Here is a 15804-nt window from a genome sequence, read left to right as displayed (position 1 = left end):
GACGGCCCTCTGGGTATTTCTGTGCTGCTGCTGCTGTGCTGGAATATTTGGCACAAAATCACTACATCTCATCTTTTAGTTGAAGGTTTTGACATTTTTGCTGGTTAACGACTTTAAATAGATTCATCCACTCACATTTTCAGCACCAGAACATTCAGAGTGAACAACGTTTTTGAGGACGAGGGTTCAGTCACGGTCGAATGAGGTAAACAGAACCTGTGCAGGACTCAGAACCCCCGAAGAGTCTTTCACCGTCCACTGAGTTTCAATCAGCATTCAGTAAATATCTCCACTCATGTGTGCTCTTTGAGCAAATGAAAAACTGAGTAGGAGTCACAATGAGAATGTCTGTTTGCCTTCGGGGTAAAAGGCTCAATCTGGAAAAATGTCGGCTGTTTGTCATTCATGACTTTTCAGAAGGTAAAAATATCGTCTTCGCTTCTTTTCATCAGGTTTTTAAAACATCCCTCTGCTTGTCTAAGTTTCTCTGCTGCATTAAAACCACTTTGTAACCAGCAGCAACATTAAGCTTCCTGCTTTAAAGGCTTCTGCACAACCTGATGGAAAACAATCCCCCCCAAAATCAGAAATACAGATTTTCCTGTAGCAGACTGTTTATCCACTCAGACTGTTTGGTACTGTCGGTTTTCTCGCCAGTATAATGGAACTAGATGGCACTCAGCGTGTGGTGCTCAACGTGGCAAACAAAAAAAAAAACCTTTTGAAAAACTCAACAGCTGCGTCTCTTCGCCGAAATCATGACCCAGTTTCATGCAGGAACAATTTTCGTTATGCATCACCACCAACAGTCACTGATGGACCAGAGGCGCGTGCTCATGACGGGGACGAAAACATTAAAGGGATATTCCGGTGTAAGTTTAATCCCTGGTCTAAATCACCGTGAAACTGTGTTAGACTCCCTCTGGAGAGATCAAGTTAGCAGACCGCTAATTTACGGAGTTTTATCAACCTAAGAAACGACCGCACGACAACAATACACTGCAGTAAATGGATCCAAATATAAACCGCCACCAAAAAGCCACAAATAATGCTCAGAACAGCACCAAACTTCAGCAACAGTACAAATAGGGTCTCAGCACATAGTCCGGGGCATCTAACCTCCGCTAGCTTAGCTGGATTTCTATTGGGAAGCTAAAAACAGATTTCAACTCTCCTCCATCAGCTTCCAGGGTCGGGGAAGTCCCGACGCGACGATTACCGAGTGTGGTTAGAAATGCTCAATTCCGTTCTTTTCCCTGTCCGCTCTCGATAATAACTGTTATAAACTGGCAGGTAAGACACATATGAACTTTGATTGCTTTTCCATGGAGTCATAATCATACATTTTCATCCATGAGCCGCGGAACTCTACTGCACTCGGTAATCGACTCGTCGGGACTTCCCGTCAACAGGAAGCTGCTGCAGAAGAGTGGTAAATTTAGTCAGCTTTTCAGTAGAAATCCAGCTAAGCTAGCGGAGGTTAGATGCCCCGGACTATGTGCTGAGACCCTATTTGTACTGTTGCTGAAGTTTGGTGCTGTTCTGAGCATTATTTGTGGCTTTTTGGTGGCGGTTTATATTTGGATCCATTTACTGCATATCTTGGATTTAATGCCACTCTGTTTTACTGTGAAGCTCCAGAACTGTTCTGTGGACTACGACACTTCATCTGACTTTATATCATCAGGAGGAGGAAATGACGACTGGATTTACATTTTTGGTTGAGCCTCTTGTCTGTGAGCCGATGCACTCTTTCTCTTGCTTCGTGACATGCTAAGAAAAATAGTTCCTACATGAAACTGCTCTTAACAAGGTCTGTGGATCTTCTTGAGTAACAGGGTCATGATTTCTGGAGAGAGACACTGCTGTTGAGCTTTTCAAATGTATTTTTTGACGCCATCTTGTTGCATTATATTGGAGAGAGAGCAGACATCTCTATGGCAACCCAGATGGGTAAATAACACTTCAGGTGAGAGGAAACCTGCATTTCATCTTGGGGTGAACCGTCCCTTAAAGCATAAACAGACGCGGCTCTTTGTGAACACACACATGCTCCTTCCTTAAGAGCATCGGTTCATCCTAAACGGACCACGTGGACCGGCCCGCCTCTCTTTATCAGGACCAACATGTAAATACAGGATCTGAATATGTTCCTGCGCCTGAAGCTAAAACACAACCAGCAACCGTAAAAGAGCGGAGAGCCGGCGGCCACACATGTGAAATATTTACATAAAAAACAGGCCTGCTGCTCAGACCGACTGCTGCAGCCCGTCTGGTTCTGCTTTACAGGACATGAAGCCGTAAACTCTGCCAGCAGGAGCTGACGGGGGGTCGGCACAGAGAGGGAACATGCGTGTCGTCAGTCCCACAGACCGAGCAGCAAACTTTAAATACTACTGGAACTGAGATATTCCCACTGTGGATATATTCCCCTCACAATAATTCCTGTACTTGTGGCTGATTAACTGAAAACTACAAGAGATGAAACCGGTCGTTTATTTCCTTGAAAGAGGTGCAGTGTGTAATGGATGACGCGCCCGTCGGGACACCTAAATGTAACGTTATCCGCTGAAACTGTTCTCACAAATTGTGTCAGGCGTAAGTGGAATACAGAGACAGTTTCTGCTGTCGTATTATAAATGTGATCACGATTTCCTCCTCCGGATTCCAGCTTCATCAGTATTCTCCCGGCGAAATATGAATCATCCAGGCCACTGAAACACATTCATCTTGCAGCTAACTGTGATATTACCCTCATTCATCACAAAGCGGCAGGGTAAATCAGCGCCGCCGTGACAGCTCCTGATAAACTTTGGACATTTCTACCGCACCGGCGTCTGCCGTGTTCAGTCCGTCTGATAAAACTGGACTCCTGCTGTGAGGGAAGCTGTTAAAGCTCATGTTCTGTTTGTCATCAGGCAATCATTCAAATGTGAACCTGACCACGAGGGATAGAGAGATAATTGACCTTATCCTTGCTTTACTGGAAGCTCAGGCTTGTTTATGACTGCGGACATTGTCCTCTCTGATTATTGGCCTCGTACCGCATGCAAACACATCCACAGATGCCACTTGTTCAAAATATTTATACATGAAATGCTTCAGCGCCGACAGAACAGAACAGATCTTTATCACCACCTAGTGGTGAGCAGCAGGGACTCAGCTGCACAGTCAGAGGAGGAGGTGAATCCAGAAGAACTCCTCAGAGCCGCATGGACACCGGTGGTGCCGGCGACTGCAGCTCCTGGTCGAGCAGACGGAAGAGCATGGCGCTTTTGTTGCGCTGCGAGGTTTGTCCCAGAGCGTGGTGGAGCTGAGCCTGCAGGAAGTGCACATCCCGCAGACGCTCCTTACAGCTCAGCTTGGAGAAATACGCTGTAGCTTCCTTTAGAGTGTCAACAGCCAAAACCGCCAAATGCAAATCTGCAGGGCGACAACAAGCAGCAGTGTGTAAATAGAGGATGTACAACACCACACAGTGTTATAGAGATCAGTGTGTGGGTGGGGGGCGGTGCTGGTACCTGCTCGCCCGTGTCCGTTTGGCCTGAACCCAGCCACCGCCATCTGACAGCGGGCCGTCAGCAGCAGGGCTCGGCCTTTGTCCATGACGGATCCGTGAGCCAGGACCGGCTCGATGGCTTCGTGGAGAACACTCAGAGCCTGCTCAGGAACCCCCAACATCAACTGCAGGAAACACAGAGTCAGAGTGTGAATGTCTGCAGGCGACACGACACCTGCAGGGAAATGTTCCTACTCAGAGAGTCAAATAAAGAAATGGCATCAAATATTGATGTTTTAAGGCGCTGTGTCGATGTCACAGACTCCAGCACGGTGACGACACAAGCTGAGAGTCTGATGATGACATTCTGTGTATGTATGAGCGCCGGTTCTGTGCTCTGCAGCCTGTTCCCCCCTCAGTACCACACTCATGTGAACGGTGGATTAAATGAAAAATTGAATATCGTGGCGTGAAATACAGTTTTACTGATGTGCTGCGTTTGGCTGAAGGATGAGTGACGGATTTTAAAGCTGCTTTCGCCTTCGTTTAGTGAAATCCTGTCGGCTGTGACGTGGAACATCTTCACAGAAGTAACTGGAGATAACTGAACGTGGTTGTCATCAAAGAAACAGATCACAAGATTTGAATGTGTCTCACCACAGCTCAGCCTCTGTGACGCAGCAGCCGTCAGAGTCGACAGGTTGTAACTAGTGACGTGTTCTTCATCAGATAAAAGTGTAGCAGGGGAGTTTAAAACAGACAACAGACAACAGAGCGCAGGCGGCTGCAGGCGGCTGCAGGAGGCTGCAGGCGGCTGCAGGCGGGTGTAGGAGGCTGCAGGAGGCTGCAGGCGGCTGCAGGAGGCTGCAGGAGGCTGCAGGAGGCTGCAGGCAGCTGCAGGCGGCTGCAGGCGGCTGCAGGAGGCTGCAGGAGGCTACAGGAGGCTGCAGGCGGCTGCAGGCGGCTGCAGGCGGCTGCAGGAGGCTACAGGAGGCTGCTGGCGGCTGCAGGCGGCTGCAGGCGGATGCAGGCGGCTGCAGGAGGCTGCAGGCGGCTGCAGGCGGCATCACTTCTGTCCAAACTTCACTGCTCTTGAAGACTCGTGGGAATTCTGCGAGTGCTGAGAGCGGTCAGAACCCAGAATTCATCCAGACCACGGGGACACTCCGGGAGACTTTCTGCACACTTCACTGATTTAATCCCCCACAATTCATTGCAATACAGACGTTACTTTGTAGAGCTTATTAGGAATGTGTAAAACAACCACATTATGATACAGAGGCTATTAGCAGCTTAAACAGCCTGCATCCTCACGCCCTCGCAGGCTCGACGTGGCGACAGTGAACACATCACAGGATGTTCGACTGAAGTCTGAAGTCCAGAGGGACATTTGGATCCGGCTACATCAGAACCAAAGAAGCTAATTTTAAAAATGTATTTAACCCCAATATGTTGTTTTTCCTGACAGAGTCTGATGAGGTGGTTTAAGTTGATCTTGACTTCTTGAGATTCACTCAGGCTTAAATTGATCAACCGTTGATAAATATTCAGATGTGTATTGAACATTATAACGCATCATCTCGATGAAATGTACTGAAATGAAGAACATGTAAAACAAAACAAGCTGTTTATCGTCCGGGCTTTTTTTTCCATCTACGAGTCAACTAACTGAGTGGAGAAGTTAATTTTAGACACTGCCTGCGTCCCTCTTTTGTTTTGCATAATTTCCTTTACTGATTTGCATTTTTGGGAACAGCAAGAGTGTTTGAATAAAGTGTGGATCTGCTGCGGTGGCTGACCTGAGTGAAGGCCAGATGAAGGATGCTCTCCGAGGCCAGAGACTGGAGGTGGTGCTGTCTCGCCAGAGCCAAGGCCTGCAGGAGGAGAGGAAGAGCGGTGGAGAAGCCAGAAGACTCCCAGTGGAGCTCGGCGGTGGAGAGCATCACTCTGTGTGACACATGAACAGACCAGGAATAGAAAGATATTTTGGGAAACGCTTTTCATGTTTGTTCTTCAGTCTCTTTAAAATACAGTCGGCGTGTCCAAAGAGGATTCATAATGTGAACAGAACACATTAAATATTTATGGAAGCTCTACAAAAGGTGACTCATTCAGTTCCACAAATAAAAGACAGAGTTCAGTTGTGTCACTCTCTCTACAGCAGCGGGTGATCACGGCTCACAGATCGTACCTGATGACCACCTCTGTGCATTTAGTCTTCTCACAGTGCGCCTGCAGACGCTGCAGGATGCTGTACGCCTCGGTGCTGCGGTTCAGAGCCTTCAGAACCTGAGCTTTCCTGTCGGCAGACACACCGTTACAGCTTCAACACAAACCACACGCGTGTTTATGAGGCAGCCGTGTGCCGCGGTGTTACCTGTAGAGGCCTTCTGTTTTGTTTAAGGCGGAGATGGCGGTGACCAGCGGCTCGGCCAGATGGTATTTTCCTTCGTTCATGTGTCTCTCAAACTGGATTTTCAGATCACAGAGCATCCACAGCTGAAACAGAGAACAACAGTAGTTTGTATGTTTTTTCCTCTCATGAGTTCTGCTGCATCAAATCACACTGACTAAACATCAGAATCTGACTTCCAATCACAAACTGGATAAGATGGATGAGATGCTGAGATACAGACCTACTGTTTATTTTACAAAGAGTTGTCTTACACTCCCTGCAGCCACTGTTGAATGTTAGTGCCCCCTACAGGGTGACGGGACCCACAGGTTGGAAACCACAGTGAGACAGCTGAGATCAGTTAACAGGGCTGTATCAAGAGAAGGCGAGCTGGTGTGCTAGACCCAGCTGAAGCTAAAAACTAAACATATTCTGTATTTCCCTGCCTGTGTTAGCTTAGCAGACTAGCGTTTGGATTCATGTGGTTTGGTTCAGTTTATCTACTTTTAAAGCACAAATATGTTCAGATTGTATTAAACAAACAGACCAAACAGGACAAAAAATTCAGCATCTGTTTAAAAAAGTTAACCATCCAAACTTTAAGCTCCTGTTGTCTAGAACTCAACATTTCCGCAGAGACTGCTCTCTGTCTTTGCAGCACAGCTCTGAATGATCCATCGTGGTTGAGAGAACACACCTTTGCATGCTGTGAGTGAGGAGGAAACTGCTCCTTCAGATGCAGGAGAATCTCTGACACTGCGCTGTACAGACCCTGCAACACAAGCCAAACGGACACGGGACAAAGAGTGAAGTGTTTAACTCAGCTGGAGCAGGAGAGAAGACCCAATCGATGTTTATAACCTCCCTGCGATGGCGGGCCAAATGACTTATGGATATACAACAGCGGGGCAGAAAGCAGACCGGCGAGATCAAATCAAAAATGTGTTACCTGCTCAGCGTGCAGCTCGGCCAGGTGGCACAGAGCCACGGCGAACGCCTCGGTGTTGTTCTGCTGGACCCCGAAGTTGACCGGCTCCAGACTGCTCATGTTGAGAAGCAGCTGGGCCTGCTGCAGAGCCATGGTGCTGCAGGACACACAGGCAGGGAGACATGAAGGACTCGTCTGGCTCTCTCTCTCACACTCACACTCACACACACACACACACACACACACACACACACACACACACACACACACACACACACACTAACACACACTAACACACAAGATCGTGTGTGTGTTAGACATCTGCAATGTTAAACAGGTTTGTGCAGCTTTTTAAGAATAAAAGTTCAAAACTTTGGGGCCTTTATCAAAACATCTAAAGTAACTCTGAACTCTGATTGTAAGATTTGATTACGATTATTAAATTCTTGCTAATTTTGAAGCCAGGAGATTAAAAAGACTCGAGGTCAGGATGGTTTCATTTCAAATATTGAGGCATTCTGTTAAACAACTGAAGTATTTGTGGTGAACTATCCCTTAAAGCACTGTACAAACTTTTCTGACTCATAGTGAGCGTGTTTCACAGAGCTGATGTTCTGTGACTGAGGAGAAGTCGAGTTGTGACGAGCCGTCCGCCTTCAGTACACAACAGAACTGACGGCGTGTCAGGTGACCGGCGGCCGGCTGAAGACTCTCACCTCTTGCCGTACATCCTCCAGATGGACGTCGTCTGAGCGAGGCTGATCTCGATCAGCTCCGACAGACTGTGCTTCCAGTGCAGGATGTCCGTGTCCTTCAGGGCGTCCATCAGTTTGTGGGCTGTCTTGCCCTGTGTCGCCCCCTGCTGGACCAGAGACTGAATGCCCAGAGAGGCCAAGTACTGCAGCAGAGAGGAGGGATCAATCAGCGTGGAGGATGACACGAGAAAAAATATCAAATGTGTGTGTGTGTGTGTGTAGCAGGCAATGTTTCACTCAGTGATCGTTCTTTTCATTTGAAGCTTTCTGTGTATTCCTGTCAGTTATTTAATGAAGAATTACTGACTTAAAGACAAACAATGTGCACCAGAACACAAATATTACACTGCTGACAACAAACATGTTTAACTTCCACCTAACAGCTGTTTATTAGAATAAGACTAAAGACTTTTTCCACCCGTAGCGCTGCCGCTCCCTCCTGGAATATTCAGGAGAACCAGAACAAAATGTAGAAAAACCACTTAAAGCAACAAAAAGTAACTTCCAACAACCACCAAACATAAGAAGTTACATCTTGTTGCTTTAAATCGTCATAAAACACAACACATTACTGAACAATTTAGAGGAACAACATCTTTAAGAGAAAGTAATTTTCTGCAAGTTTCTCAATCGGAGCTGCAGCTCCTCTAAAAACCAGATATATTATATAAACCATCAAGTGATAAAAAGTTTACATTGTGTTTAAATAATGTTAAATCTACAGTGTTTCTTCTCTTACTGGGAGAAATTCATTGTTTCCATTTATTGTGTTTTTAAAGAAGTTGTTGCACTTGTGGGAAATTTATGCATAAAGACGTGTGATTTGTTTAAAGGTTTTAAATATAAAGAAGATTTGCCGACTACAATACAGAAGTTTTCCAGATTATTAATCTATTAATGTTTAAATGTACTGAACTCTGCAGGGTGACAGAGAGAAGGAGAGGCAGCGTGTGATGTCGTATAAAAACTTTCTGAGGTTTACGATTTATCAGCTAATGAGCCTGAATGTTCAGTCTGGAGCTCTGAGCAGCTGTGAGACTGTTTCTTCACTGCGTTTTTACAACAGTTTGAAAAGGCAGAAGTCTAAAATCACACGCTGAGTCATCAGGATGCAGCGAGCTCATTACACACGTTTAATTATCTTTACTGAGCTCACAGATCTCTGAATCAATGACTCGGGAGTTTTCAAGCATTTCTGGAACCTTTACAGTAAAAAATAAAACTACTGATTTCCTTTTGATTGCTGACAAAATGTTGAGTTCACTGTTTGTTGTAGTCGTGTGAATTAGAATCATTATATTTAATGTGTTTAGATCATAAACCTGCTGTATATTGAATCCTCTGAGGTTTTGGTGTCTTTGTGGTTAATATGGAGCAGAAACAGTGACAGTCAGACAGCAGGTCTGGTGTTTAGGCCACGTTGTCTTTTGATAAACTCAAGTTTAGTTTATTGCGGCTTTGAAGCCAAAATTTCAGAATAAAGGCTCAAACCAACGACGCAGTAACAGGAAGTGATGATTAAATTTCACAAAGTTTAATAAAACTGTAATCTGAATGAGTTTTCCACAAAATGCTTCCAGATTGATCTTTTAAAATGGACAATTCACTCTATTAACTGTTATTGTTCGATGTTATTGATAAGATAAATCCAGAGAGCAGCTGCAGACGGACGAGGTCGTGTTTTACTTCATCACTTTGATTTCTTTGTGAGGTTCTGAGGTGAAAATCAGCAGATTTTTCAAAGTGAAACGTGATCTAAAAGTAATTAAAGAATCATGAAGCGCCACAGCCATGTTAATGCAGGCGTTTCTATTCATGAGCTCATGTTGCACTCACTGGCAGGCAGAAATGGGCGGCCATCTTCACTGAATCCTCAGTTAACACAGTGCTGTCAGATCCCCTCATCTGTTCCAGAGTGTAGAGCCAACTCTGACGGGGGACACAAAGAGATGGGGAGGAATTAACTGGGGCATAATGAACCATCCATCCATCCTGCTGCTGCAGCGACAGGAAGTCAGAGGATCAGAGGAGGGGAAGAGTTTTACCAGACAGTGCTGCAGGCACACGTGGTCGTTGGACTCCTGGGCGATGCGGATCGCCTCCTGCAGAGCCAGGTCCGCCTGCTGACTGAGGGGAGAGAAAGCTGCTGTATAATCTGAGCTTTATACAGAAGGAACCTGTCCAAGTAGTTCTTGTACTCACTAGTGTCCAAAGCGACAGTGCAGGCTGGCCAGGTTGAGAGCAGCGTAGCGGAGGCTCCGGCCGTAGCCCTCGTCCCCGTTACTCTTCCCCTCGTTTCCAGACAAGATGAGTCGGTCGAAATAATGTAAGAGGCTGTGAGCCGACAGGAAGATGTCCTGGACCCTCATGCTGTTCAGGTAGTTCAGGTAATGCTGAGGAGAGAGTGAAAACCACAGAGCTGATGAAGAAGTGATCCTCCTCTAACACACCTGTTGACGTAGGAGGTTCATGAATCTCACCGCTTCAGCAAAATCTGGATTAAACTTCAGCATGTTGTTGAGCTCCTCCTGCAGCGCGGCCGGCTTCAGAGCTTTGTTCTCATCGTTCTTCAGAAGATACGCCTGCACAGAGACGGATTCACGATCTGTACGAGCCAATCAGTGACGCAGCAGAACATCTGGTGGGTTAAACACTCACCTGTCTTGCAAGAAAGTACTCTGCTTGTTTTTGTGACAGCGGACCTCTGCTGGGATTATTGTCATTTCTAGAACAAGAACACAACATGTTCATCACTGAGACAAACACACACAATGTTTTATACACAAAGACAGAAAGAAGTTCATGTAGAACATTTGCCGAATTTACAAGAAGGTCCAAATAATGCAGAATGAGTCAGAGACAGAGTTTCACAGAGTTTATAAAGTGTCTCCAACTCAACAACTCACTAAATTAAGCTTTTTTTAAATGGAGTCTAGTGACTTTCTCCACGGGGACAAAGAAGTAGCCTATATTGTTACTGTTTAGTGTCTTTGTAACATGTGACATGTTTAGATCAATAACATGTTTCTTCTTTCATAAATGGAGTGTAAATGGTGAAATCAGTGTAAACAGTGTGTTCAAACAGCTGATCAATGTTGGCAGGTAAGACTTTAGCACTTTAGACACAGAAGCAGACAGGCTGGTACAGACATGCTGCCACAAACTGACACTTTTTACAAGGAGACAAACAACTTCAGCTGAAAGATTTAATGCTGAATTTACAACAAGGACACAATGATTCAGATTCTGTTGCAGCCGTTTCATAAAGTTTGTTCAGTTTCTCCTCCTGAAACAACTCTTAAAATCACCACATTTGTTAATGGAGTCTGGTGATGTTGTGGTCACTGGTGTTCACAAACATCAGCTGCTCACTTTTGCAGGTCAACACAGAACAAACGTCACATCACAGTGAATTACTAACCGGAGTTCTGACTCGTGCAGCGGGCCGTCCAGCTCCTCTTTGTCCATTCTGTCCCCGACAGTGTCCTCGGTGCTGGTCAGGTCCATGTCGGAGTCGTCAGCGGCCAGCGCCGGCAGCCCCGCCTGTCCGTCTGCAGGCTTGGCGTAGTGACTGTGGTAGTAGTGCTGCAGGGACTTGTACAGCTTGTAGACCTGACTGAAGGACAGCTTGTTGTAGGCCAGCAGCATGTGTCTCATAAACAGACCTGAAGGAGACGCGAGGCGGAGCTGAATGTAAATCTGCTTAATGACAACGATGACGTGATGTTTCAGCACGCTGTAACACTCACCGACAACACTGGTCTTATAGGCCTCAGAGTCAAAGGCAGTGAAAGGTGTGGGGAGGGTGGAGAAGAAGTACTCCATGTCCTTCAGCTCTCCGTCGGCCATTTCATGAAGCCTTGGAAGGAAGAAACAGAAACTACATGTCAACATCAGTTGCAACCAATGATTCAATCCATTATCGATTATTTTTCTTGAGTTATTTGATCTATAAATCATCAATCAGTGTTTCCCAGAGCTCCAGACGACCTCAGGTGTCTCGTTTCATCCACAACACAAAGATATTCAGTTTAATGTCACAGAGAAGAAGCTGAAGAATCACAGAGTCTGATCTCAAACTTCATTATCAAAAGAGTTGGTGATTAATTAACTACTTGTTGCAGCTAAACCAACTATTATATGTTCTATTTGTTAACTATACAATGACAATAAAGGATTTATCTTTCTATCTTTACATTACTGATGATTATTGATCAAAAACTGCATTAACATTGTGAGAAGGTGCCGACAGTCATCCCTCAAATATTGTTTCAATGTTGATTTTTAGGTATTTGGTCAAAAACATCATGAGAGAAATCCAAAAACCACCAGAGTACTGCTGAATATAACACTTACTGTCTGTGTGCATGCAAACATATGATGGATTTATCAACGGATTTATCGGAGAGCTCGACCGACGCGTCAGCTGGCTGATATTAATAACATGTAGAAATCAGTATCAGTATACATGTTATCTAATATGTGCTGCTGTGAAAACTTCTGGGAGATTATAACACAGGAAAAGATGCTCGGAGTAATTTATAGTTATTGAATTCTGGGTGACGTTTATGTTTCAGTGACTGATAAACATCCTGTTTGTTTCTGTTTCTGTGTGTGTTTGACACAGAATATGATCCGATTCATCGACACCGATGTGTTTAGAATACAACAGAACAGACTTTTATTCATCCCACATCGGGGAAATTCACTTGTGACAGCAGCAGGTAGACAGACACACAATAAGTAGACTTTAAAATACTAAAAGGTATTTAGATAAGAGAAAGAAAGATACAATATAGAAAGGACTATACACTATATGCATCATATACAGCAGGTAAGTGTGCATTATATACATTTCTCACCAATATCAACATTGTCTGAAGATAATGGAAGGTCGGTCAGACTCTAAGAAATATATAAGAATATCTAAATCATGTCGGTTGTATTGAGCCTTTATGAGGCGCTTTAGAGGAGATGCAGATTTATTGTTTATCATGATGTCACACAGATTTATTACATTATTTGTTGCCCTGCCAGGTAAACTAGCTTCCTTACAGTTATGTGTGAGAATGTGCTGATGTGAAGTGTGTGTACCTGAAGCAGTGTGTACCTGAAGCAGTGTGTGTGTACCTGAAGCAGTGTGTGTACCTGAAGCAGTGTGTGTACCTGAAGCAGTGTGTGTACCTGAAGCAGTGTGTGTGTACCTGAAGCAGTGTGTACCTGAAGCAGTGTGTGTACCTGAAGCAGTGTGTGACTGAAGCAGTGTGTGTGTACCTGAAGCAGTGTGTGACTGAAGCAGTGTGTGTGTACGTGAAGCAGTGTGTGACTGAAGCAGTGTGTGTACCTGAAGCAGTGTGTGTACCTGAAGCAGTGTGTGACTGAAGCAGTGTGTGTGTACCTGAAGCAGTGTGTGTACCTGAGGCAGTGTGTGTGTACCTGAAGCTGTGTGTGTACCTGAAGCAGTGTGTGTGTACCTGAAGCAGTGTGTGTACCTGAAGCAGTGTGTGTGTGACTGAAGCAGTGTGTGTACCTGAAGCAGTGTGTGTACCTGAAGCAGTGTGTGTGTACCTGAAGCAGTGTGTGTGTGACTGAAGCAGTGTGTGTACCTGAAGCAGTGTGTGTGACTGAAGCTGTGTGTGTACCTGAAGCAGTGTGTGACTGAAGCAGTGTGTGTGTACCTGAAGCAGTGTGTGTACCTGAGGCAGTGTGTGTGTACCTGAAGCAGTGTGTGTACCTGAAGCAGTGTGTGTACCTGAAGCAATATGTGTACCTGAAGCAGTGTGTGTACCTGAAGCAGTGTGTGTACCTGAAGCAGTGTGTGTGACTGAAGCAGTGTGTGTACCTGAAGCAGTGTGTGTGACTGAAGCAGTGTGTGTGACTGAAGCAGTGTGTGTACCTGAAGCTGTGTGTGTGACTGAAGCTGTGTGTGTGACTGAAGCTGTGTGTGTACGTGAAGCAGTGTGTACCTGAAGCAGTGTGTGTGACTGAAGCAGTGTGTGTACCTGAAACAGTGTGTGTGACTGAAGCAGTGTGTGTGAGTGAAGCTGTGTGTGTACCTGAAGCAGTGTGTGTGACTGAAGCAGTGTGTGTACCTGAAGCAGTGTGTGTGTACCTGAAGCTGTGTGTGTGACTGAAGCAGTGTGTGTACCTGAAGCAGTGTGTGTACCTGAAGCAGTGTGTGTACCGGAAGCAGTGTGTGTACCGGAAGCAGTGTGTGTGACTGAAGCAGTGTGTGTGACTGAAGCAGTGTGTGTACCTGAAGCAGTGTGTGTGTACCTGAAGCTGTGTGTGTGACTGAAGCAGTGTGTGTACCTGAAGCAGTGTGTGTACCTGAAGCAGTGTGTGTACCGGAAGCAGTGTGTGTACCGGAAGCATTGTGTGTACCGGAAGCAGTGTGTGTGACTGAAGCTGTGTGTGTACGTGAAGCAGTGTGTGTACCTGAAGCAGTGTGTGTGACTGAAGCAGTGTGTGTACCTGAAACAGTGTGTGACTGAAGCAGTGTGTGTACCTGAAACAGTGTGTGTGACTGAAGCAGTGTGTGTGAGTGAAGCTGTGTGTGTACCTGAAGCAGTGTGTGTGACTGAAGCAGTGTGTGTGACTGAAGCAGTGTGTGTACCTGAAGCAGTGTGTGTACCTATAGCAGTGTGTGTACCTGAAGCTGTGTGTGTACCTGAAGCAGTGTGTGTACCGGAAGCAGTGTGTGTGACTGAAGCTGTGTGTGTACCTGAAGCAGTGTGTGTACCTGAAGCAGTGTGTGTGACTGAAGCAGTGTGTGTACCTGAAGCTGTGTGTGACTGAAGCAGTGTGTGTACCTGAAGCAGTGTGTGTGTGTACCTGAAGCAGTGTGTGTACCTGAAGCAGTGTGTGTACCTGAAGCTGTGTGTGTACCTGAAGCTGTGTGTGTACATGAAGCAGTGTGTGTACCTGAAGCAGTGTGTGTGTACGTGAAGCAGTGTGTGTACCTGAAGCAGCGTGTGTACCTGAAGCAGTGTGTGTGACTGAAGCAGTGTGTGTACCTGAAGCAGTGTGTGTGTACCTGAGTTTGACAGCATAAGCTGCCTGAGGGCAGCACTCCTCCACAGTCTTCAGGAACTGACCCAGAGTCAGATCTGGACCCTGACAACAGCACAACAACACAACGTGAGCACCGACTCCAGCACAGCAGTGGACACACACACACACACACACACACAAACACGAACACACTGATCGATCCATCACCTGCTGCAGCGGCAGGATCAGCTTGTTGAGTCTCCTCCTCTCCGGTAAGGTGATCTTGGTCGCGGTCATGTCGTACAGCAGCGCCAGGACGGAGATCTTGTACGGGGTCACCCAGTCTTTGATACCGAACACGTTCGCATGGACCACCCCGTTCGTCATCATGGGGTTGAAGTACAGACTTTCGTGCACACTCGCCATTTTAACCCAAAACTGTCAAACACTCGGCGGAGAGAAAAGTCAGAGAGCTGCCAGCAGTCCAGCAGGCAGCTAACGGTAGCTAGCTAGCTAGCTAGCATCGAGATAAATAAACGTTTAAGTCCTGCGAAAAAGGCTAAATTATATAAACCAGTATTCTGAGTTAACTTACTGATAACGTATCTGGCTGACAGTGAACGCTTTATTCTCTCGTGTCAGGTTGTTTGGTTTATTTCAAACATGTTGACAAAAGTTGCCTCTTCGCGTTCAAACCGCCCTCCATCCGTCCCCTGAAATATACGTCATCAACGGACGGGACTTCTTATTTTTTTTCTTTTACGTTAAACTTTATTTTCGCGCTTAAAACAAAATCGAGAGAACAACAACAACTGCAACAAGAACAACAGATACGTGAAAATAATGATGATACACTTTTGAAGAGAATATATTCTGCTTTTTGTCAGAAACAGTTTGTGTGGAGAGCAAAAGTATTTCCTGTCAGAGTAGGAACTTTTATTTTGATGGTCTGTACCGGAAGAGATCGTATGCTACCGTGTCTATCTTGACAGTGGCAGCATGGCAGATGCACACTGCCCTCTGGTGGTCACAGATTGTAACTACAACTCCATATTTTTTTACTTTTATTAAAATTACATTTACGGATGTTTTATACTTTATTATGATGTCAGAATTAAAGCAAATATCACGAGTTCATCTCAACGTTTAATGAGTAAATTTTCACCGACATTGGTGTTATAAATACATATGCAGTTACACGCTGTGACCACCAGAGGGCGCCAAAGAGTAAACG

The 15804-nt window shown here is 45.6% G+C and overlaps 1 protein-coding gene across 1 annotated transcript; it reads right to left on the bottom strand.

Annotated features, from left to right (window-relative positions):
* Positions 1 to 2478: 2478 nt before the first annotated feature.
* Positions 2479 to 15293, bottom strand: anapc5 (anaphase promoting complex subunit 5). Its single transcript, XM_030415664.1, has 17 exons — positions 14799 to 15293; positions 14614 to 14693; positions 11327 to 11436; positions 10999 to 11242; positions 10236 to 10302; positions 10058 to 10159; positions 9780 to 9970; positions 9623 to 9704; positions 9414 to 9506; positions 7539 to 7720; positions 6844 to 6979; positions 6592 to 6666; positions 5877 to 5998; positions 5691 to 5798; positions 5299 to 5446; positions 3522 to 3684; positions 2479 to 3423 (listed from the first exon to the last, which is right to left on the bottom strand). Exons 1-17 carry the CDS (start codon positions 14994 to 14996, stop codon positions 3203 to 3205), a joined length of 2322 nt encoding a protein of 773 aa, XP_030271524.1. The 5' UTR covers positions 14997 to 15293; the 3' UTR covers positions 2479 to 3202.
* Between the last annotated feature and the right edge of the window lie 511 nt (positions 15294 to 15804).

This window comes from Sparus aurata, chromosome 5 (genome assembly GCF_900880675.1).
Source record: "Sparus aurata chromosome 5, fSpaAur1.1, whole genome shotgun sequence".
Classification (NCBI taxonomy): Eukaryota; Metazoa; Chordata; class Actinopteri; order Spariformes; family Sparidae; genus Sparus; species Sparus aurata.
Note: the sequence above shows the minus strand (reverse complement) of the source record. Positions and strands in the feature narration are given on the sequence as shown.